Raw genomic sequence first — 25,761 nt, forward strand, 5'->3', positions numbered from 1 at the left:
CTATACTTTCTTCAGTTGAGTGCCTTTCCCAAGCACTTAGCTGCTGCTCAAATCATGTTTGCTTTGAACACGGCTCAGTGTCGAGGCATGGTTTCTGGTGCAGCAGAAGGGAGGAGACTTTTGTTAGTGCAAATGAGTTTGAGTTTTTGAGCCCTGTTTCTGTCTTTATATAGGCCTGTCTGCAGCTGGTCCTGTGCTGCATGGTTGTGTAATGCGTAACTCTCGATACAACTGAATGCTCAAGTTAGGGTGGCGACACAGCGCAACCAAGTCATTACAAACAGGCCGCGTTTGACACAGTTTATTCAGTATTCCCTAATATGAGCAATTAAACAGATAAGGAGGACAGCGTCTTGTCACTTGAGCATGATGTTTTGACAGCTTGTGAATTTCATTATCCATCTGGAGTCAGGCTTATCTGATTCAGGCAACAGGACATTTTTGCTGCACAATACACGATACATGTTTGGGCAGGATACACTCACCACAATCTCTGGGGCTTTTCTCCGCGTTGGACATTGGACAGTGTCTGTGCTGATAAAGAGACGAAGGAGGACGAAACACTGGGAAATGAAATGCACACTGTGTTTAAAGTTGCTTTATTTTGAGTAAAAGGTGGAAAAACAGGAAGATGAATGATCCATTACTAGATAAACTTACTGATAAAACCATGTTGTGGACACTCATGCTCACACATTTCATGCTCAGCACTTCCTCACTTTGAAAATTGAACTTTGTAACCTTGTAGGAAACCTCAGCGATGTCTCTAGATCCACAGGCTGTCTCATTAATAATGTTAGTATCGCTTGTATTTGCTGCCCTTTTCTTGATAACAAGTTCTCGCCTGTGTGTTTATTTAATCTCTGAACTTCGTCATCTTAATGACCTAGGCTTTCGGAGAGGTCACTCACGGTCAGTTTAAACCCAGTCCCAAAGGTGAAAAGTAATTTTTGATGAGTCATAAGCACTAAAACCCAGTCAGTCAGTCATCTGTGAATCTTCTTTCATCCGGTTTAATGCTGTAGTTTCACGGTCCCTGCTTTGTTTCTTTAAAAGGACAGAGAGCCTCTGCTAGCTGTGCTCCTGTGCCAATGAATCAGCACGGGTGGGAGGGGGTGGGGGGGGGGTTATTGGCGATTTCTCATGTCAGTGGTTTTAAGGCCACCCAGGGGAGACAGCTTGATATGCAGGCTGTAAGGTGCTTGAGATTGGGCGAGGTGGGGAGGGGTGTCTAAAATCAATTCTCCTGGTTAGCTCTGGCCCCTGTTTTCACTGTCTCGCTTGACATTGTTGTTGGAACTGTGCTTTAAAGTTTAAAATGTTCTTGAAGTAAAGTGTTTATTGCTTGGTAAGTCAAACTGATCTCACCGTAGATGGCACAATAAAATGTCAGCGGTGAGCGGGAGACAGACGGATGGAAGTAAAAACAAAGTAAGGTTAAGAGTCTGTTGGGTTTGTGTCGAGAAATGTGGTTCTTCTTTCTTTGCCCTCCTGTGCTGCTGTGCATCTGTCTCTCCTTTTCTCCGCTATTCTCTTCACTCCATTGATTTTTACCTCTTCTCTACCATTCAGCCAACCTCATGTCTTTTTCCTCCTTGCTAGTTCAGCCATTCCTCTTCTTCTCATACACCTCCGCAGGAAGAATCATGTGTTACAGGCTGCAGCAGGGGGGTCCCATCTACAGTTGTGCCAGCGGAGCGGCTGATCTATAACATTGGAAGAAATATGTGTGTTAGTGATGTTTCTGCTGAATCTGCACAGGCCAATTTGTGTTGAAGCCAATAACCTCAGGACTGAATTAGTTAGAGATAGAAATGGGTGAATGGACAGTTTGATGAGTTGTGTTCTCTTCCAGCTGCTCTGTTCAATACAATATAGCCCAAGAACAAAAGTACAGTAAAGCAGAAATTCCTAATTAAAGGCGTCTTTACAATTTGTAATGGTAATAGTCATTCATGTCTTTCTCTTTTCATGCAGGTAACCGGCCAGCTTCTGTGGGATTTGATGTCACCTTTAGATTGGTTCAACTGAAGATGGAAACACTGGAGTCTGAGCTGACCTGCCCGATCTGCCTGGAGTTGTTTGAAGATCCTCTGCTCTTGCCCTGTGCCCACAGTCTGTGCTTTAACTGTGCCCACCGCATCCTGGTGTCTCACTGCTCCACCAGCAAGCCCCTCGAATCCATCTCAGCTTTTCAGTGCCCGACCTGTCGTTACGTCATCACGCTGAATCACCGCGGCCTGGAGGGCCTTAAGCGCAATGTGACGCTGCAGAACATCATTGATCGCTTTCAAAAGGCCTCCCTTAGCGGCCCCAACTCCCCCACTGAGAGCCGGCGCCTGCAGCCGCAGCGGCCCTACACCGCCACCATTAGCGGTACAATAGCTGGAACAATTGGCGGCGGCGGTGGTGGTGGCACAAGTGGAAGTAGCGCCCGCGGCAGCCCGGCCACTTCCAGCCACTCCCACCCGCACGCCAACCACACCAATCACGTCAACCACACCAACGCAAACCACAGCCCGGCTGTTGTTGCTAAAATGGATCCACGCATAAGCTGCCAGTTCTGTGAGCAGGATCCGCCGCGCGAGGCCGTCAAGACGTGTGTCACGTGTGAGGTATCGTACTGCGACCGATGCCTGCGCGCAACACACCCTAATAAGAAGCCGTTCACCAGCCACCGCCTGGTGGAGCCTGTTCCAGACACTCACATCCGCGGCCTGACTTGTCTGGAGCATGAGAATGAGAAGGTCAACATGTACTGCTTGGTGGACGACCAGCTCATTTGTGCCCTCTGCAAGCTGGTTGGGCGCCACCGAGAGCACCAAGTGTCCTCACTCACCGAACGCTTTGACAAGCTCAAGGTGAGTCCCTCATGTCCTTTCCAGTTTACAAAGCATGTAAGAAGGTCATATCAGTTTCTGTGTTCTGCCCCTATTCTTTTCTTGTCTGACTTCTGTGTTTGTGAAGCAAGGTAAGTCACAACCTACAGCAGGATTTAACTGAAAAAGAACAATGACTTACTACTGAGCATTGAAGCTATTCCCATCTTTACAGAGAGGTTCTCGTACATAGCCTGCAACATTCATTGTGATATCTTTGTTTGCAGTTTGCCAAACAGCAAAATCTTTAATCCATCCATTCCTACCTTAGGGATGTTCATTCTGTGCATTTCTGTTGACTATGAACTTTCGATACCGCCACAATTGCATCATACTCACTCACACCAGCTTTTGTTCAGCAAGAAAGACAGAAAGACACATTGCAAACAGAGAGAGAGACAATTGGGAGGGTACACTGGCAAGAAGGGCGGAGGGAGACGGAGAGCAAAAGGGAGGCCGTCATTATAATAGTCGATGAGCTGGCATTCCCTGTGGCCACTGAGCTTTCAGAGGCTCTGCGTAAAGACCAGGACTGCTGAATCAGGGTGAAAAACAACAGAGAGAGGCACTAGCTGGAGCTAATTCCACCACTAAAGACCTAAAGCTGCCGGCCGCATCAGCTGGCCTAAAACTTTCACCAGTAGTGTGCGTTGAACATGTGTACATAAAAAACATGTGGCTGTCTTTTTGTGTATTTATATATATTTCTTAAGCATCCTTTTTCCAAATAAAAAAAAGAAAAAGAACACTTTAAAATTAAGCATCCTCCTGGCAATTTGCCATCTAACTGACTGCACACTAACATATGTAAGATTAATTAAATATTTCAATTGGATTATAAGTTTGGATTGCAACTGTGAGTAATATTGAACTCTAATAGCTCATAGTAAGGGATTTTTTGTTGTTTACTGGGATAAAAGAACTCATTTATTACTAGCTAGGCCTTTGGTTAAGGCTTTATTATGGTGAAACTGTTTTCATGTGCCCTTGATACCTTGCAAATGAGCATCCTTATTGCTACAATAAACTTCTAATTAACAGAATAATTCTGAGGTACCAGAGGTGTTTCGTCCTCCAACACAATGCTTGAGTGAAATCAGTATACCAGGGGATAATATAACAGTGATAACTGCAAAGGCCTCCTGATTCTCTTTGTTTTCTATAATGCTGTATAAATGTGTCCGCACAGATGGCTAAACCAAAAGTGAAAGAAGTAAAAAAGAAAAAAAAAAAAAATTCCTGCTGTGTGTGTTAATGCAAGCGCAGATATCCACATATTGCCCAGACATGAATTTTTGATGTAGAGATCCAGGCTCAGGTATTCGCCCTGCTGTTTGATAGAGATATCTCAAGTGGTGCCACTCTGTAAGGGTGAAGGGTGGAAGTTACAGATGCTCTGTGTTTTCACTGATGCTGCATTGTGTAAAAGAGGCAAAGCAATACATCGGCTGTATTGTATTGTTATATAAATGATCTACTTCTACCTCCTACTTGATGTCTAGTTCTGCGCCTTTTGTACTTCACACTGTAAATCTCTGAATTCACATAGATTAAGGAAATTCCAATCATGTTTTCTGTCCCCAGGGTGTGAGGGTGTTTCCACAGTTTGATTGTGTCAAATGAATGGCATTGTGTTAGCACAAACGGACACCTGAGAAAGTGCTACATTGGCATTTTCTGGGCCTTATCTGCTGAGAGGTGTACTGTGCGGTACGTGTAGTTTTGTTGGAGGATGTTCTATTTTACAAAGACAAACAGGGATGCATTTTCAGTCGTCTCCCATTTGGGCTTTTTTTTTTTGTCGCTGAACAGTACAAAGCAAAAGTGTGGGGGTGTGAGAATGTGTTGGCCCCCTGTTTCAAGAGACATTGTTAACATTCAACGTGCAACAAAAATCCATCTCATTGGGTCTCCAAGGTGAGCACAACACAACAGCAGTGATGTGCTCAGTGGCATAAAACATCACTTTTATTTTAGTAATTCTACCTTGTGCATTATTGATGACTTTCTCTCCCAAAACTGTGGCTCTCACTTTCAGTTTCAGCACCAACGTGTCAGCGAAAATCCACCTGCTCAGCACCTCTCATCGACTTAACTCACAGGAGCATTGGGTTTATTTTCATTAGCATGTACACTTTTCTTTTCCTTTTTTTTTTTTTACAGTCCCCCCTCCCCCCCACCTTCCACCACCTCATTCTCTACAGACTGTGGGAGAGTTTACTGTAAGTAGCTAGCCCTTCCCCTCCCTTCCTCTCCACTTCATGGCTGGCTGTGGTTCTTTTGAATGTTCCACATCCAAGGCTTTGAACTTTCTTGACTTTGAAATCACCAATCTACCCAAAATCTGGGAGGAGGCCAGCCCCAGTCCAAGCCCCAGCTCAGCTCACCAGTGGCAGTGGCAGCTAACTTATAATCTTCTTCTCACACATGGCAAAGTGGAGGAGAGGAAGTCCTATTTGTACATGCTACTCATGGAAGATGTAGGTCAAAAGGGGTGTATGTCTTCCAATGCATTCTCTTTTTCCTATTTCTTTTTCTGTCCAAGACTAATATATATTAAACACTCTTGGTTGAGTTTTCAGGCATATGTAACTAATATTGTTATTGACTGGTCTGCTGCAATGTCTTAATCAGGCGTTCTAACTGGCAACTAGTCAACAATGCTAAATGATTGCATTAAGTTGCAATAATTTGACCCCTGCAGTTTAACCCCTGCCTCCCTCTGGGTGATCTCTGACCTCTGGATTACCCTTCACATTATTTCCTGCGTCTGCTGTGTATGCTGGGAGCTACACTGTCCCGAAATGGTTTCTCACACATTATGGGAAAGGTAAGCTTCCCTTGGGCGAGGCGGGTGGATATTTCAGGAGAGAAAATGCCACCAAGTGCCAGCTCTGTAAAAGACAGAATGTGGCACTGAAACTGCAGGGAAGTGAGTTAATTCCCCAGGCAGCCGTTAAGCAGAGCTCTTTGCTCAGAAGCAAAGACATTTTGTGTCTTATAATTGGCAGACTTTGGTAATGGTGTTTTGCTTTGATATGCTTAAAAGACTGCAGCTTAAAGGTACTGCACTCTAGATTTTTATTTGTTTTCGCACAATCAGATTCACCGAAACCACTTCCAGCTAAGACACATTCTGTCTCAGCAGTGAATATCTCATCACCTGCTGCTTTGGAAGTGTGTACTGCAGGCTCATTAGTGTGTAATTTAGGTAAAATTTGTGGCAGCCTGACATCCCTTTTCAGAGGCCTGGTAGACAAAATTAAAAATCTAAAGTGTGTGCTGTGTGCTCTCAGCACAGGACTTTTTAGTCATACAACTGTGATGTAACACTGAAAGATCACAGCGCTGTAGGCTAATGTCTACCACGTGGTTCATGACTGGTCACAACGCAAGAGTTAATTTGCATTTATGAATGCAAAGATGCAAAGTAGGTGTTGCAACCACTGAACACGTTATTTTTAGAAGTGAACCACCTTACCAGCCATGACTGATTGGTGAGATACGGGGGCTTGTTTTGATACGCAGGAAATCTAAATCTGCAAACTTCTACTACTTCTACTTACTATAGTTGAGTGTTGCAAGGACAAATCCATTTGCCAAATAGCTCAACATTTTGGGAAATATACCTGTTCTTGCGAAGTGTTAGATGAAAAGACCGCCCTCACATATGTAGCTGGAGCCAGCAGATGGTTAGCTTAGCATAAAGACAATTTCTTGGTCAAGCCAAGCCCATCGTAAAATGACAAATTGTTTGTTTTTACACATTTTTTACACTTCATTTTCTACTTCAAAGATGCTGTTAAGTGGATTTTGTTCACTTTAGACAGAATCAGGCTAGCTGCTCCCACTCATTATGATATGCTAAGCGAACCATCTGCTGGCTCCACCTTCATATATACTGTACAGACATGAGAGTGGTATCAATCTTCTTGTCTAACTAGAAAATAAATGTAACATGTGAAACTGCTTACTTACTACCTGGAGTGGACTTTGCTAGCTAGCATTATAAGTTGTAATCCATTATCCCAGGTAGGTTATGTTTGCGTGTCTGTCTGTTTGTTTGTTTGCCAGCAAGGGTTACACAAAAAGTACAGAACCATTTTGCACCAAACTTGGTGGCGGGATGGGACATGGGCCAGGGAGGAATGCCTCAAATTTCAGATCTGATTAAAGAGGCAGATCCAGGAATTATTTTATCACTTTCCTCAACATTACGTGTGTTGAACTTAATTTCTCCCCAGCACCTAAAGAGCACACAGTAGTCTTTGATGAACATAGGCACCTGGATTAAAATAAGTGGTAAAGAAGAAGCCTCGAATAAGAAGAAGAAGAAGAAGAAGAAGAAGAACAGAGGCAGCAAAACATTAATTGATGACTTTGCGGGACAAAGACGGAAACAAATTGAGAAAAAGTGAAAAAGTCTCTTCTCTTCCATAATACTGGCAGTTAATTTACTGACTTTTAGGCTCTTAAGGGTTTGAAGTGTGTGTGCTTTAGCATCAAGTGCTAATGAGCTGACATGACGGCAAAGCCTATTGGGGGAACTGCTGACATTTGTGACACTCAGACCAGCACTCGACATAAGCAGCAGATAAACCTAAAGACTCTGGATATTCAACTCAGCGCGTCATGTGTGCGCTAACCCTGCAGCAGTGGGATTTGTCATTGCCTGTGTGTGTGTGTGTGTGTGTGTGTGCGTCCGTGCGTGCATGCGTGCGTGTGTGTGTGCACTCGTGCATGTGTGTGTTTGTGTCTCCAGGGTCTTGACAGGTCTCACGCATACTTGTTCCAGATGATAGTCTGTTATGTACATGAGAAGAATGATGAAATATGCAAAACATTTCCAAGCGATTATTGGATTAATTCCTGTTTTGGAAGAGGCAAGTCATAGCATACTGACATAGACCCCCCCCCCCTCCCCCCGCCCTTCCACCCTTCCGCTTTCTTAACCGCCCGCCAGCCCCCCATCATATCTTCTACCCCCCCCCCAATCTAAGCTCCTTAAGGCACTGTCTTAACTCTTTTTCTGTGCAATGTGTGCTTTACGTCTGCTCCTGCTGCTGCTGACTCCACTGCTGCTGTATTTACCCCCATTTCTCTTTGCCAGATTCCAGAAGCGAGTTTTGTACGTGCGTGCACGAGTGTGCACGCCAACGCACGTGCGCAACGCAAATTCATGTGCATTTAATCACATCTACACCCACAAACTCACTTGTACTTTCTGAGTCTCTTTTCATACACACAGTTACGGGCCAATACACAAAGTAGAGTTCAGCTCATCTAATCTGATTGCACGCCAAACTCTGACAGTAATGATTTTAAGAGGAAATTAAAAGGCGGCAATGTCAAGTAGTCAGCCGAGCTGAATTCTTCTTGCTCTTACACCTCCTTCTTTCTCATACACTGGCAACTTTCTTATTATTTTCCCTCATACACAGGCTCCCCCTCTCTCTGTCACTGTCCTCTCACACTGTCACCCTATTTCTCTCACTTTCGCTGTTTTGCAGGGAGCCACACAAACATCATCCTTCCCTCCTGCTTTCTGTCACAGTGTTTCTCTCTCTTCCCCCTCTCCCTCATTTGGCCCCTGGCCAGTCTGTCTTGTTTTAGGTAACCCCACTCCTCTCCGCCCTCAGTCTCCCACAAAGCCACATATACTGCAGCAGCAATGGCTGGTGAGAGAGAGAGACTCACAGCCCTCCAGTGTGTTTGTTGTGTAGGAGGGAATATGATTGCCTTCAAATATGTGTGCAGTATTTACAGGTGTTTGTGTGTGTGTGTGTGTGTGTGTGTATGTGTGTGTGTGCCTGTGAATAGGTGCAGGTCTGCATGTGTGTCGAAGCAGATGCTATTAAGACTGACATGTGTGGAGTGATAGGGAGCTGTGTGAGTGTGTGATGTCAGGGGAAATCATGGCTGTATCTGCAGAACATTGTGAGATGGAGCACACTTAGTCATTATGACGGAACCACCAAGGATGTAGTAGAAAGCTTTTAGTGTCTGTGTGTGCGCCACTCTGCCTACGTGCGTTAACGTGCCCATTAGGAAGTGTGCATGAAAGCGTGTGTGTCTGAATCGAAGCCTATACTTCGCAACGCACACAAGCGCGCCCTGTCGATGCATCATGCATGTGTTGTGAAAATATGTCACGCCACCCCATCATAAAATTTGGTGGGTCATGGAAAAAAAAAAAAAAAAAACTTATCAAATCACTCCCAGCCACTGCTTCATGCATATGCACAATTTATGCTGAAAGAAAGTGGAAAGCTTTTAAGAGCTTTGGTGTCGGCACTGGTACAATGCAATGCAGAAAGAAGGATATAACCCACATTACTCATCTCTGACTTTTGTGTGTATGTTTGAGAACGATGTACAAATTTATCCATTCCATTTATCCATTATCCACTGATGCCTCTCCTCATTTTTCCTCCATAAAACCAGAGCAGGGTTCACTTGCGTAGCCTGTTACTCACAGTAGAGGCAGCTACATGATACTGCTATTCACCGCTATAGGATGGCCCATGTGACCCACTGAAATAGATCAGCTATAGTATTTTCTAAGGGCTGTCCTGAGGTGCAATGCTGTGTTGTTCATCATCTTTAAAACTGACCTTCATGACTTAGTACAGCTGCTGAACGACTGTTAGTAAAGTAATTTAACTGCATTTTCTCTGTAACTTATACTTCATAATTAACTTATTTAAAATTACTTGTTCATATAAAGGTCCAATCTCTCCAACTATGAAATATGTGTTTTTGGTCTGCAACAATTTCCATATGTTTAGCGTCACATGGAGGTAGGGTGGCCCCTCAACCCATATGATATGGAATTATAAAAAAAAATGCAATGGGATGCAATTTGTCCTGTATTTTTGTACACATCATTTCATGGATAAACGATGTCCTCAAAGTGCTTTGTCAAGTAAAACCAAATGAGTTAAAGCCTACAAGTGGATTGGAGAAGTTTATTAATGTAGACATCTGTTTCAAACGTCCCCTATTTCTTCACAAGTGAAGGTGTGTGTGACTATAAAGTATATTTTTAGCACGGAAATGGTCCGCTTCAAAAACACTGAACATCAGCACAAATATTTAGGAGCATCAACCTCAGCCATTCGTTTAAATCCATGCTGGTTGAACCCTGCTTGATTTTCCCTCCTGCCTTTCTCTTTTATTTTTTTTTGCCTTTTCATGAGGCTTAAAACCTGAAGGAAACCTAAACTTGAAGGCTTGTGCTGTGTGTATTTTAGCGTAAAGCTGTAAGAAGCTGACAACATAGCAAAGCTTAGCTGAGCCTCTGACACTTTTGGCACTCAAGGAAAATCATTTTAACTAAGCAGCTGATAAATACAACTTTATGGATCTCTGTGGCATCTACCATACAAAACATATATATATATATATATATATATATGTATGTATTTATACTTACAATGCATTCATGCATGCCAGATTGAGTTTGCGTGTCTGTTGTGTCTATTTCGCTACAGTAGCTGTATTTGTGTATATACAACATGGGGTGTCTTAATGCATGGCAGATCATAAACTCATTACTATTTATGTATTTCAGTCAGATGGCTGGCAGCAACACACCACAGCGTAAGAGGATTTACACATTAATCAACAGTGGAAAACTCATCTTGCTATGCTGATGTTATTTTTCACCGACTTCCAAGCATTTTGATTCCATCCTTTCAGGCGTTGCCACATTATTTTCCTCCAATATCTGAGTAAGCACTTCTTGGTATTAATCTGCAACAATCTGTGGCACAGTTCACATTTGTATGAGGAGAGGGGAGGGGCCATGAGGGAACTGATGACACATGCAGTCCATGAACGTTACTATAAAGCTTGATTTACAAATCACATTTCAGTGTCTCTGGGGAATTTGCAAGAACGTGAAGGCTTGATGAGATCGACTCATTTTAATCATACAAGAAGCTTTTTCAGTCACAAGGGTTAATCACAGGTGCCTGGATCCTCCTCCAGTAGCTATTTTGGCTTTGGGCTTCAGACAAGGCACCAAAGCATAACAGGAATATTTATACAACGTGTGGAATTTCTGTCAGCGTCCATCTTCTGAATTTCTTCACCCCATACACACACATGCACTGAAGTATTTGTGCATACACGTGAATATACACAAAGGCTGAAGACACATTGAGAGACTCTCTATTCTCTCCTTTGTAGAATGTTTTGGTGTCTGTGCACGCGCTTCCCTTTTTGTGTTGTGCTGTGTGCTTGAGGAAGTCTGAATCCTGTTGTGAGGCTGCCAGGGAGGAATAGCGCGTCGCCACTGGGAAGATGCTTAGGTTGAACTAATGACACCGGTGTGAGATGAACAGCACGTCTTCACTGGCCCGAGGACAACAGGGACCTCTGATTCATCCCCAAACTTAAAATAGCACGGTGGTTGTTATTCTTTGAGCTGCACCCCGGGAACAATAATCATGGTTAATAATAGTTTTCAGCATTAAATTATCTCTATTATCTGAATGTTGAAGAGCAGTTTTATTGAATTTTTCTGTTATTTTCTTTTAAGTTACTTTTTGTGTGAGTTGTAAGATTAAATATGCACCTGTTGACTTTTAAAGTGTACATTTAAAGCTGCTTTAATCAGTATTTTCAACAATGGGTTAAATCCCTACACATAGTGTGAAATGGGTTGATGTATTGGCAAACCCATTCTCACCTGACTTTGGATTTGCCCTTAGCTCTATGGAGCATTTTTTGCATCTCTCAGGTACTTGCTTTGGTTTCATGGCCCACAGCTTTATTATTGGTTCACTCTCACTACTCTCATCCGTGTCATTTTTGACCATAGCATGCAGGCTGATAAACCCATTTTAGGCTATACCTGCTCAGCAACAAACAGCAGACGTGATAAGCTGGGGTACATTGTGGAGCATGCAGCATCTAAAGAGCCAGTTACATTACATTAGATTTCAAATTAATGCTAATGTTGCTCCATGTCTTTTGGATGTGTGAGTGGGCGACTTTTTGCTAAAATGGTCGTGATAGCAAGTTTAGAAGGTGGGAATATATTAGTGTTGTGTTTACGGCATCAATTAATATAACTTTAGGGATTTGCTCCCATCAGAAAATGGTTGCACCAGAAGTTTGCTATCTCGATAGTACTAGCTAAACCTGTGAAGATCTGATGGAAGTGTGACTGAGACTGAAGGATTGAAACTTAAAGCACCCAACTTTACTCTTTTGGCTTGTTCATCTGTTGATGGGCTGTCTATATTGTGTTGTCAAATTGGGTTATAAACTGAAACATGGTTTTCTTATCAGTGGTTTTAAATCCGTACAGTACTGACTCAACTGTGTAGACTGTGGCTGATAACTGGGAGCAAAACAAGCCTCATTTGCATCATTCCCTCTGGTCCTGGAAAGATTTTTGACTCAGAAATACGGCGTTTTACTCTGTGATAATCACTTCACATCATACATTTTCATTACGGAGTGCTTTTCATTTTTGGAAACCAGTGGCTCTGTCCACTTCAGTTTTGGCTCTAAGACAGCTGGTTTCCTTTTTAGCAGCTTCACTGTTGCAACTGCTTGAAATGTAAAACGCATCATTTCCCTTTCAGCAGAGGGCTGAGGAGCTCAATGTTACTGGGTGTTTAGAGCAGCAAATGACCAAAACTGGGTGTAGGCCATAATATGCATGCATACTTAAGTTAGTGAGAAACCAATCTTGCCTCTCTGCTACAATCACACTTGGTTGAACATCATCTCATACACATGTATTCATTCTTTGCTTTCATCGTCACTGAAGCTGCATTTCTTATCCTTCCACAAGGCTACAATTTTTCCGCCAGCTTAAGCAATCCCATTAGAGTGACAGAGAGAAATTACTTCTGTATGAAGGTCAGTCAGGAATCAGTTGGCTTGGTTCAAAATCACAAGTTAGGAGAGAGTGAACAAGCGAAATAAGGGAGGAGAGTTCATCAAAAAGGGATAGTGGCAAGTGATGGATTTCTTTGTAAAATCACCAGCTGTTTTCTTTGTTAACTACTGATCTCTGCATGGACTGTCATTATTTCAGAATTTGAATTTTCTTCCAGTACTACAGCAGCAGACAGGTGGCTGAAAGGGGGGGGGGGGGGGGGGGGGGATTGGTCAACAAAGTTTTCCTATAGGTTAAAAAGCTCAGTATGAGATATTCAAATTCAGATTACAATGAGAATCATTATTGTGTTATAGCACTGCCTGTAGGATACATTCAGTTTCGATGTCCCATCTAAGTTATTCATTGACTGGAAGACAACTCTCTGACATGGATTATGATTATTTATATAATCTTTGTTTCATGGGCCTCCTGAAAGGTAATGTGATCTGTGAGTGAGAGAAACAACTCCTTTGGGCATCTTGAGGGGAAAATAAAGGCCTAGAAATGGATTTCTAAGTATGTGTGTGTGTGTGTGTGTGTGTGTGTGTGTGTGTGTGTGTGTGTGTGTGGTGTGTGTGTGTGTGTGTGTGTGTGTGTGTGTGTGTGTTGTTTTGGGAAGCTGAAGGAGAATGTCACTCTCCCACACTGGGCTCAGTCTCAGACACAGCTGCCTTGGACAGAAATGTTCTCCAGTGCATTCCATTCCCATGAATCTCTTACTTCCTGAAACATGCTCTCTAACAACATTTGCACACACACACACACACACACACACACACACACACACACACACACACACACACACACACACAATCATGAGCATCATTATCTAACACAGTCACACCGACAATGTATAGGTTAGGAGGCAGACATGTGCTGCCTGTAAGTACTGTGAGTAAATCTCTGTGTACAGTGAATTAGAAAAGTTTTAAACATATTGTGAACTGTTGTGTATTTTCAGCAGTTCCATTTGTGTTGTTTGTCATTAAGAATTAATTTAGGAAACGAGAAAAGTTGGAAAGTTTATTTTCTGACTGTCTTACCAATTCTAATTACACATTTACCATAATTATTATGTTCCAAAAATGTCTGTATTGGATCTGAACCAGAAAATAAAAGTCAATCAGTGTAGAAAATACAACTATTGTTGTTGGCACCAAATACAAAATGACTGTGCATTTTCATTATACACTTTTAAAAAAAAAAAAAAAAGTCTTTACTTCCTTGGGTTCAGCAGTCCGGGATTGTGGTTCTCCACTACATGACGTCTAGACCACAAGTGAACCTGAGTCCCCTGTGAGGAGACATCTAGTAGTCAGCCAGAGTTGGAGGCTTAGTCCCAGATGTACAAGTTATGTAGATTTACAAGACTCAGGACAGGATTTTACCACGGGAGCTGGAAGGAGAGGAGCGGCAGGACAATAAGACCGGGAAAATGACTTTGCAAACTCGAGTTACCTGGGAGCTTGTTCATTTTATGTGACAGAGAGATTGAGAACACAGGTCAGCAGCGCTGTGCTCAGATGTCCTGCTCTTAAAGCCGATGCGGGGCGCTGATGCATGCTTAATAGCATGCAGGGCTTCTTTTATGGGTTCTAAAAAGGGACACATCACCTATCCTCTCTGGCCAGCGTAGTGGTGACAGCAGCAGCCAGCACCCTGTCCACTAAAGCTCCACGGCGAAACACACCACAGCCACGTGCGCATCCGAGGTCATGCATACAGTACAAACATGGAGACACTATCTTTATATTCATATAGAGATTATGGTGTAAAGATGGCTTTCTCATGTTATTTTAACATGCATGAAACAGCCACAAACACACACACACACGCACGCACACCAGAGATGCAGATCACAGGCTATTTCTCGAAAAATGTCAAAAAACGTGTTCTGTCAGTGTAAAATGAATATATTTTCTTAAATGACCTGTCATCTTAGTGTTAAAGAGTTAACCCCAACATACAGTTTACATACACAAACTGACACACAAGTGTTTTCCAGGCAGCTCTGTACGACCTCTTTAGAGATTTCCCTTTGCAATACTGCAGCCGCCGGTGCTTGTAAAAGCCACCAAGCTAATGCCATGACTCTTTTATTATTATTGAGTCCTTGATTGTCTTAAAACTCCACCTCAGTGAGAAGATATAAAATTCTGACAAAGTTCAGGTGTCTGGGACGCCTCGGTGGCTCACCTGGTAGAGCGTGTACTACATAGGCTTAGTCCGAACCGCAGCAGCCATGGGTTTGAGTTCGATCTGTTGCTCTTTGCTGCATGTCATCCCCTCTCTCTCGCTCTCTCCCTGACTTTCCTGTCTCTCTCTCTCACTGTGTTATCAAAATAAAGTCACAAATGCCCAAAAATTAACTTAAAAAAAAGTTCAGATTTCTGTCACAATCTGTATTGCATTGCTTTGTTGTGTATTTATTAAGACCTCCTGAGTCCTCTGACCTTTTTTTGTTTGCATTTGTTGTGCAACACCCGCTGAAATCACACCAGAGATTCCGTTCACCAAGATGTCGACGCGGTATCAGTTTTCAATATAAAAACCAGCAAATTCTAGTTCACTGTTTGTATAGTGAACTTCACCCCCCCACCCACCCACCCACCCCCAGTTCTGAGCTCACTGATCTGCAAGAACATCCCTGGATGTTTCTGTCCTGCTCAGGTTATGCAAAGGAAGTTCAGCTCCCCAGGGAGTCGCACAGAGAGGAATGTCTGTTTCAGATACAGACGCCAGAGAGCCAGCCGCACAGGATTACAGGAACACGGGGAATGTGTCTTTCCTATATTCAGACACTGTCCAGAGTGGTTCCCTTCAATATGACTCTGGTGTCCGGCCAAATCAGTAATGCGGAGTAGTGAGGCTGAACCACAGCTAGGAGTTGTGCGATTTTGCACTTGGGCTGTCATCCATTAAGACTTTCCGTTTCCATAAGTCTTCTGGAGCTGGGATTCCCAGCATGTGGATCCAAAGTGTTGTAACCTGCCACAGTCAGAGTCAAAACAGTAGTCTACATCTGAGGAGGCCATAATTTTTCATGTGTTCATATGTTTTCTTACATTTTTTTTTTTTTCTACTCCTCACACTCCTGTATTTCAGTGTCCATCTCAGTTTGTGGGCATCCTGCCAGCAGCTGTCATGGTAACAGGTGTCATATATAGATGTTATGTAGCTGCCATCAGCACTAGAGTTACATGACCTCATCTATAAATACATGATAGTGACATGATTTACTGGCCCGCTTCCTGGGCACAGTCGGTCCAATTAGATAAGGCAAAGTACAGTAGAGATAGAATAAATCACTTCGCCCACCTTGGAGGAAGCAAACCCATCTGTTAGGGTGGACACAGCCACTTTGAGACTAATGGAGACACTTTGTCTTGTCACTCACCACTGCCGCTGCGTGTGAACGTGTTATCCTGCATTTTGTGTACAAGTGTGTATGCATACGTCTGATTTTGTTGTGTGCACTTTGCCGACTGCAGCCTGGGCAGAAGAGAATCAGGGTCTTTTTCTGTTCTACATCTGAACGCCTGCAGGGCCCAGTAGGGGGGGGGGTCGCACTGTGGTGGGCAAGATAAAACGCTTCAGGGTGGAAATCGTACTGTTTCTTTCAAACGGGTCTCTGGACGGCATTATCCACTATCACGTTCGATATTGCTGAAACAGCAGCAAACATAAAGCTGATGTTTCCCTTTATAACTCCAGTTCTGCTGGGTTTTTTTTTTTTCACTTGCAGTTTGTATACTGCAAGTAAATTCTAAACATTTATTCCCTGAAGTATCTATAGCTCAGGGATCCTGTTCAATAAGATACAAGGCAAACAGATCAGATTATTAACTGCAGGAAAAAAATGGGTTTGTGCAAAAAAAAAGGTTTTTAATCTAAACGGCAAGGAAACAGAGAAGTATGTTCATGGCAGACTGAGTTAAAACCTTGTAGTTGAGAAAAGCACAGAGGAAGTTTCTTTGGAAGTTGAATTGGAGACTGCAGTAAAAGTAGCATTGGAATCACAGATGCTTTTACGTCAGAGCCTTCTGTGCCTCCGTCTTCCCACAAATCATGAGTCAGTATCTTTCTTGTTTTTAAGTAAATGTGCGTATATTAGTGTGTTTACCCTCCTGCTGGTAGCACCATGTCTCATATGCTCGCAGAAACGAGGCGTTCGCTGCCTCTCGACCCTCACACCAAAAAATCAGCCAACTGTTTTGCTCATAACCTTATCACATTCTCACAGAACCAACCCCCCCATTTCTGTATAGTCCATGAGTTGAGATGAACTTCTCTGGAGGTTTTGCTGGAAGCTGACAAGTGTAAAGCTTTTAGCTCGGAAAGTGTCAATCACACCAGATTATTGTTCCTGTTATGTGGCTGAAGGTTTAAAAAGATGACGTGTACAGCAGCATCAGGCTGTAAGATGACAAACACACTCCAAAGAAAGAGTAGATTAATTTGTAGAACTTCAATTATTAAAGATCAGATAAAACACGTCATTTCCAGTTGGGCTGCTACTCGCAATGGTAGCTTAAGCTGCTTTGTAACTGATCCAACAAAACATTATAAATTTAACCTGAGAAGTAGAGACAGCGCTAAGTCTTAGAGACGGGGCTCTTATTGTCACAGTTGTTTAGTTTTTACAGTAGTAAAGGCGGAATGAAGAAGTGGAGGACAAGAAGGCGAAAGCCAGGTTTGAGGAAGGAATGAGGAGAGGGCGACAGCTGGCAAGAAAAGTGAGGATGTGAGATCAGAAGTGGCAGGTAAGAAAAAGCAAATAGCAGAGGTGGGAAAGAGGAAGAGAAGGTGCAGGGATTCCATGATGAACATTCAGGGCTATTCATTCATCCTTGCTCAAGATTTAAATGACAAGCCCGTGCTTCTACCTAACCTGCCTCCAGCAAACCCACAGGTGAGGCTTCAGCTGTCAACACAGCATTTTAAAATAGTTTTCAGAGTGAAGAAAAAAACGTAATTGTACATTATATAAAATATTTTAGGCATTTATTTGATTCTCCCATCTTGAGTAACAATAAGGAAATTAATAGCAAGGTTGTCAGGGGCCAGAACGAGCACTAGAGTAGTGGACAGGTAATATACTATGATTCAGTTACAAGAAGGTGATGCAAGGTAATTCTTAAAAACATTCATTTTCTATCTTCGACTGGAGTGTAAGGACCCTTTCACCGTGCAGTTTGTCTTCCTAAGGGAATACTTTCTAAAATTAATACTTTTTTGTGAGAAACATTTATTCACTTTCTTCAGAGAGAGTTGTCTCTGAAGCCAAGCAGCCAGTTAGCGTAGCCTAGCATACTAACTAGAAACAGCTAGCGTGGCTCTGTTCCAAAGTAACAAAAATCCTTCTTCCAGTGCCTCTAAACCTTATTAATTAAAATTATATTATTTTATATATATATATATATATATATATATATTACTATGTATATATGTAATATACTAATATATAGTATATTATATATATATATATATATATATATATATTTAAATTATATTTTGTTTGTTTACAAAAAAATAAATAAATAAAGTGTGACAACAACAATTTGCTGCTCTATGACAGGCAAAGTTTTTCTTGACTAGTTGCTTGGCAATTGGTCCTGGCCAAGAAATAGTTTGGCACATAACCCCTCTATAAAACAGTGAAATGTTGCTTTTGCACTTTATTTCATGTATTTATCTATTTTTGTGTAAATTAGATAAATTAGATGTAACGTGTTAATCATTGACCTAAAGAGGTGTTGGCACATTTGATTACCTTTGGACAGAATTAGGCTAGCTATTTCCCTGTTTTCAATCTGTATGCTAAGCCAAGATAACCACCTCCTGGCTCCACCTACATATTAAGACGTGAGATTGATCTTCTCATCTAACTCTTGGCATAAAAAGCAAATAAGCATATTTCTGCTGTCACTTTATTGCTCTAAACAGCAGTAGGTCTGTAGAAACTGAATTAGCTGCTAACTCTGTAAGATCTATATGATTTCAGACAGGCATTGGGTGGGGCTAATTTACTTTATTATATCACGTTTTAGAGGATTATAGGATACATCTGTAAGTGAAATGATTCTCAAAAAAGCAATAGCAAAGTTCAGTCTAATTAAACTGCAGAGGAGGGAAAACAAAAACAACTGACAGTCGCAGTGTAGGCTACATGTTGATGCCTGAACGCATGCATGTATGCACTCAGATGCATAAAAAGATAGATTATGATAGTGAACATGAAAAACATGATGATGTTGATGACAGTGATACCATCCTAGGAAAATAACTTTTGCATCCAGCCTGAATCAGATGCCTCTCCCAGGCAGCCTGGTGTCAGAAGGGGAAAGTAGGTTTGAGGTGCATGAACCTGCTCAGCCAGAAAGCCCTGCATATCCAGTGTTTGTGAAGTGCACATGAATTTTCCACAAGCGCAAATGTGCTGCGGTCCATGTGTCGGAAGTGAGATTATCTGGTGTGTCACTTTGCCAAAAGTGATATGGCAAAACACCGTCAAAGACTCTGAAAGCTGTGGGGCCGCGATGAAAAACCTCACAACTGTCATGTCAGTTATTCATTGCACTTTCACAAGCAAAGTGTGCACAGCTCCGAGTCCCTGTATCTTAAGGGAATAAAAAAAAAAAAACAACTACCAACACCAACTCTATCAATTTCTCTTAAAGTATCTTTATGTTTTCCTTAGAGATGAAATCTAATGAGAGACAGTGACCAACCAGTGAGGGCCAAGCCAGATGTTCACCCAAGATGACACGAAATGTTCACAGCATGTGAAAAGTGTTGTAATAGCTTGGTATATTTACGGCTTTAATATATTTAGGTTCTGATTTGCCAAAATTTGACAATGTCCCATCTTTGATTGTGGACTTATTTCAACATCTGTCCGATGTAAAATGGTCAACGTGTGTGAGAGTTATGTTAAAGTAAGATTATAGCATAAACCATTAGAAGTTTCAACAGTAGAAAAGTTTCATGAGTCCCTGATTGACATATTCATTGACATTCGTCACCTCCAAAAGAAATGTGACTTCTTTGACGTCTCTGACATCTCTTTATCTCTTCCCCACATTGGGTGGATGCCTTTGAGTTTAAAAGCTTAAGGGAGGTTTAGTGAGAACAACACCTTGGTTTTAGCACAGTGCTCTTTTTGCATCAGCTAACAAGGCACTATTGACGACTGTACTTATCTCACCTCTGCAGTAACTTTTTGCACAAGGATTGGTGCAATTGAAATCAGACAGGATCATGTTACTTTATCAGAAGCACATCCTGATTGTAGTTATTCAAGTAAAAGATGTGGGTGAGAGATTCATGCAGCCAATGTAGAATTACAAAATGATATGAAATTGCCTCTGAAATCACCTGAAGCGCCAAGGAGCGAAAACCAACATGAGGTGGTTTTGTGCTTGCGCCCAGATAACCAATCATGCTGCCTGTTTTGTCTCTTGACAAACATCTTCGGCAGCAGCCACTTGTTTCTGTGTGTCAGCTGCAGTTCTGGTATATTTGTGAGAGTGTACACGGCACGTCTCTGTGACCCCCTGTGGCTGCTGACGACTTGACTTTGCAGCTCTGCATTTCCACTGACATCTTCATTTATTGTCAACTTTTTGACGAATCACATATTGCTCTTAATTAATGTCACAAATAATATGGATTCCTCCTCTCAACTCCATACTACACAACATATTGTTGTTTTTTTTTATTATTGCTCATGAGTGTGATTTGTTTTGTCCATCACACACTTCCATTGATTTTTGTTAATACGGTGTTTGCACAGTTCACCATGTGTCTAAGAAACACCCAGCACTCAGTAGTAATTGTCCACAAGAACCTTGGAATGAACTAAATCACACTATGAAGTCATTATTTTTATTTCATCACCTTGGGGGACAAAATTGGTGGAAATTCATTGCAGTACTTTGCTGGAAATATGTTGGTATTTTGTTGAACATTTTTCATTATAGCAGTGAGTCAGAGGGTTTTAGAGAAGCAGAGCAAAGCAATGGCCTCTGGGTTCCCATCAGTCGGAATGACTCAGACCCAACACACTGCTCTCTCTGTTATTGCATTTTAGAAAATAAGACAAAATGAATAACCGTGTCATATGAATATACCAACGAGCCGACAGCTGGATAATTGTATTACAGCCAATGAAACGTGTGAGCGCGCTCCCTGTCTGTCTGTGCGGCTCTCTCTCGCTGTGAGCCGCTCCTCCTCGTTGTCTCTTTCTGTAACCTCCTGCCTGGTTTTTCGTGCCATATAACTAAGCAGGCATGTTGGCTAAATTAATTTGTGAATATAAAATCTATTTGCAATGGAAACCAATCAGGAGGAGAGTGACGACAGTGAGGTTCGTCGTGCCGCAGGCTGCCACGTGGAGCTGGTGCTGTGGGAGGTGAATGCAGAGGACAGGTGGTTAGTAATAAGCCGCAGAAATCCAACCTAATGAGCTGGGCTGTGTCCTTACTGTCACATATAGCATCTTTTCTAAAATATTTACAGTGCACAACTTTTTTTTTTTTTTTTCCATTGGTTCATTAATGTGCCAAAAGGCTTGTTTTTATGTAGTATTACACCCTAAAAAATTAGAGACAGAGAAAGCTGAGGAAATATCAGACTCATGTGGGTTATTTTAGCTTTTCAAAAGCATTGCATTATTCTGTTGTATACTGTTGAGCCAATTTGCCTGACACTGCAAAAATAACAAGCCAGCTTTTTGTAGATAATGTCATGGGAGCTGAACTGTTTCCTCTGTGAAAATGGTGCCAAGACTGTCAAATTTAAAAGAAAAAAGACAGCAAGAGAAAAGACCAAAAAAAAAAAAATGAAAAAAAATTTTTTAAAAACATAGGAAATTTACTCTTCCAATTTTACAGAGAGGTCAGAGGTAAAGGTCGGCTACAAGACATTATCTTTGAAAGCAGCAGGGGTTCACTGAAGGACACTTCATTGGAGATGCTCATTGATTCGAGAGATTGAACCTGGATTATGTGGTCAGAGTGTAGCCTCCCTGTCGAGTTGGCCAGTCTGCTGCCAATCAAAGCCTACATTTTAAAATGTGAAACACACCGGCGTAACCTCTTGAGGGCCTTTAAAAGAGTTTTCCAACATTTTAGAAATTCCCTTATTTGCTGTCTTATCTAGAGTTAGGAGAGTAGATCAATATCAATTTCATATCTGTGCATTTAATAGCATTGACGTTTTTCTCCTTCTTTTTCATGTGTTTCGTGCACATCTGTCACATTGTCCTGCCACAAAACCACCACTGTGATATCAGGACTACCGAGGTGTGGCCTTTGAATTTGGATATAAATATGTGCACTATCTGCTGGGCTCTGGCCTGCTACATTGATTTCATTGTTTGGACAGTTATCTGTGGGTAGCAGCATACCCAAGCACCAAATCAAGCATACCAAGCGCAGACATGCAAGGTGCATCCTGAGCAGTTGTTTGTGACAGTATCCATTTTTCTTGTATCTTGCAATCTCGGCCCCTTTCAGTGTTACCGGCTGTGCACATCAGATTGTACACACACACACACACACACACACACACACACACACACACACACACACCATAGCCAATTCAGTTATAACTGGACTTTGTTGCTATCAATTTTGCGCCTAAACTATAAATGATCTTAAATATTGATGTTTTATTCAGGACCCACAATCAAAGCTCCGCTCCATCCTCTATCTCCATGAAGCATCCAGGCCGAGTCGCCATGATGATAATGTCTTTAGTCAGGAGCCACAGTGGTTGGCTGCAGCTTGAGTCTTGAGGGCAGGAATATTCCTTATCTAGCCCACAGCTAGCAGCACCAACCTAATGATATCATCTACTGTGGATAAGGTTGGACATGGATAACAAGGATTTGTCATGAGCTGCACAGAGCACTGCTCAGATGATGAAACTATTTTGATCCACTCAACCTGCTGATTTATTATATACTGTAGGCTGTGGTGTCTGAAGGATGGAAGTAGTTCACAAATCAATGAGCAGATGAGGATCGTGGATCAGACAGATAGAGAGATGCTGTATAAGTCAGATTCCAATTTAGACTTTGTCTTCACTTTTAACCAAAGTTAAAAGTCAAGTCATTACATGTCTGACAAGCCTGTAATATAGGTTGTCAATTCCATTTTCAATCACGATCCACAAGTACAGATTCAGCAAAATACCGCACATCTTTGACATTAATGCACAGAGTGGGTCTAATTTATCACTTCATATCATATCGTCGCTTATTTCAATTTTACTCATGAGTTGAAAGATTTTGATTCAAAAATTCTAATTTAATGAGAAAACTCTTCTTTGTTCTAACCTTTTCAGAGCCAGTGGTTAAACAGTGGTGGCATTCTTCACAAGATCACAAAATGTGCAGATTAATCATTAGTGCTTTCATGCTCAGAGTGAAATATAACTTCCCCATCCAAAATCTGTGATTACAATATTCCTGAGAGCATTTGAAAACAATGTTAAATCTCAATAAGGAGGTTACGGTCATGCATTTTTAGTGGAAGGCACATTTTTCTAATAGATTCCAGTGGGTTTAATATGCTGCTTATGCACTATGAGTGCCCTCGATTTTTTTGTCAGTTGTTACTGTAGTTTGTATTGTGTGAACGTACAGAGTAGCTGTTATCAGGTGACTGACAGCTCATTATGTGGTATCCTAGGAGCAGCAAAACACCTATGGTATCTGGTGAACTTGCCCCCAGAGTGTGCTTAAAAGAAAACAGAGAGAAAGCTCTGTGGTTCTTAAAGCATGGCCTCATTCATCAGATCCTTATGATTAATATATCCAAACTAATGATTTTGTTGCCGCATATTAACATAAACAGAAGTGACATTTGCTGCAAATTAATTGGTTTGTTTCAGGAATTTTTCTTTAGTCTTAATCTTGTTTATTGGTGTGCTGTGTCTCTGTGTTCATTTGAAAGATATACTCAGTTAACACGCAACACAATTAGTGTATCACTGTTCAAAAGAGAAAAAAACACACTGTGGCTCTTTCTCTTAAGCAGAGATATTGATCGTACTGAACACCAGCCAAGCTACTCGCATATGTGTTATTTTCCTTTCTCACTATTAATCCATGAAACTGAATTGCACTGTTCCAACAAAAATCCAGTGTAGGCCGACTGAAATGAAACAGTAAGATTCTTTAAGCCCATTCAGCCATATCACTGTTTTCTGCTAACCCCACTTCATCTCAGCCCAGCCCCCTGTAATCCAAGGCATTAAATTCCCATCTCTTTACATTAAAAGATCACACCAACCTCAGCCTGTAACCTGATATGAAATTATCTAATAAAAGACTCTAGAAGGTTGCAAAATTGTCAGGGATATGTGTTTGCTTTTTACTTCACTCTTATTCTCTCTGACCTTTTTTCTCTTGTTTTTAGTAGTCCTGGGTCGTTCTGTCTTCCTAGCCCAAACAAATAATTGGGAAGCTAAGAGCACACACAGGCCCATGAGATATCCAGGAGTCTTATAAACAAAATCAAATGCCAGCTTGTGTCTGGCCTCCTCGCTGCTGTTCAGTAGTCATGACGACTCATTATTCCCTTTCCTACAGAGAAATTTCTTGATCCTAATCCCCTCATGTTGCTAAAAACTTGAATTACTACTGGATTTGTGTCCGTTTAAGATGTTTGGGGGGGGGGGGGGGTTTATAACAAGGCTTGAGAGAAAAAGGCAGTTGGGGATTGGGAGGTGGACTGGGGCAGTAGACGTGCCCTTCAGTATACCTTTCCCTGGTTTTCCGCATCTGCTGTTTCTGAGGAAAATTATTTAAGTTCCCCCTAGAAGACTTCTAAATGAAAGTAAGCATCTTTAGCTGTCTGCTTCCATTTATTCTTGCACTCCCGCTGTTCTGAGATCCTTTGAACGTTCACACAGTCGCTTATAGCTTGAAGGTCAGAGGAGTTCGCTCAGGCGTTCCATCTTATTCAGAGCTGCGCAGTCAGACTAGGAAAGTTAATATCCGACATTCACTGTTACATTTTCTTGGTTTTGTTTTATGTTGAGTTGGTAATAAGGGAACACTCTGGCAGTGAATGACCCAGTTCAATCCACAACAAGCCAAACCAAAATGCATAAATGGACTGCTTTCGGTAGTGAGATACGAACGTGCTAACATTTTAGCAAAGTTTTAAGCATCCCTACTGGGCTCATTAATTGGGCCCCAGCCAGCGGGTTATGAGACAAGCGTGATTCCACGTTTGTTGTATTCCTCTAAAATATGTTGGTCTCAAGAGTTCTGCCCTATGGAATATTATCCTCAGACAAAAAACCCCGTTTCCCAGAAGGCTTGTGTTACTGACACGTCCACGCTCTAAAAAGCCTCTTGTTAACAACAGCTGTAAAGTGAGCTTGTTCTATTCTGCTGCTCTTTCTCGAGTTTAATCTCTCCCTCTTTCTCTCGCCTGCATTTCAGTCTCGTTGTTTCTCTTGTGCATGTGGGAGGATCCCGAATTAATTAAAAGCAAAAGACTTTGAAGTTGGATACTTAGCCTCAGGGCATTCTGCTCCATTTTTGTTGTGGCAGTGGTTGCATTTTTTGTTGTTACGTTGTTGTAACGACCCAGAGATTCAGCGACTGGACGATGTCATCTTATTAGGCAAGCGATGCAGTGCAGCATAAAACCTTTTTTCAAAAAAAAAAAATTTCCCCAAGAGCCAAACACTTCTGAATATTTAGGAGATATTCCTATCCTGCCTGATATGTGGAATTTCATAGCACTTGTTTCCTCTCTCTTTCCTGTCTCTTGCTCTCTCTTACTTCTTTTTGTGATTACATTCTTACTTGATCTCAGGTGAAAGTCATTCAGTGTTCCTTTAGCAAGTGGAGGACTAACACTTTACACTGTAATTGAATTACCATAATATGTTTTCCCAAATTGCCAACTAATTTTTGACATTTACTTTCATTGTTACTAAGGAAGAGAAATGTTGAGC

At 41.8% G+C, this 25,761-nt stretch overlaps 1 protein-coding gene across 4 annotated transcripts in view; it reads left to right on the top strand.

Moving 5' to 3' along the window:
- The window catches only part of mid2 (midline 2), a 143,301-nt gene that overhangs the window by 69,514 nt on the left and 48,026 nt on the right, over positions 1-25,761 (top strand). For all 4 annotated transcript variants that reach the window (XM_022760089.1, XM_022760087.1, XM_022760086.1 and 1 more), the window contains one exon: positions 1,978-2,861. In XM_022760089.1, coding sequence (XP_022615810.1) covers positions 2,034-2,861 — 828 coding nt within the window. In that variant the 5' untranslated portion in view covers positions 1,978-2,033. The remainder of the gene's footprint in view (positions 1-1,977; positions 2,862-25,761) is intronic.

Source organism: Seriola dumerili, unplaced genomic scaffold, assembly GCF_002260705.1.
Source record: "Seriola dumerili isolate Sdu_G_001 unplaced genomic scaffold, Sdu_1.0 BDQW01000331.1, whole genome shotgun sequence".
NCBI classification, from domain to species: Eukaryota; Metazoa; Chordata; class Actinopteri; order Carangiformes; family Carangidae; genus Seriola; species Seriola dumerili.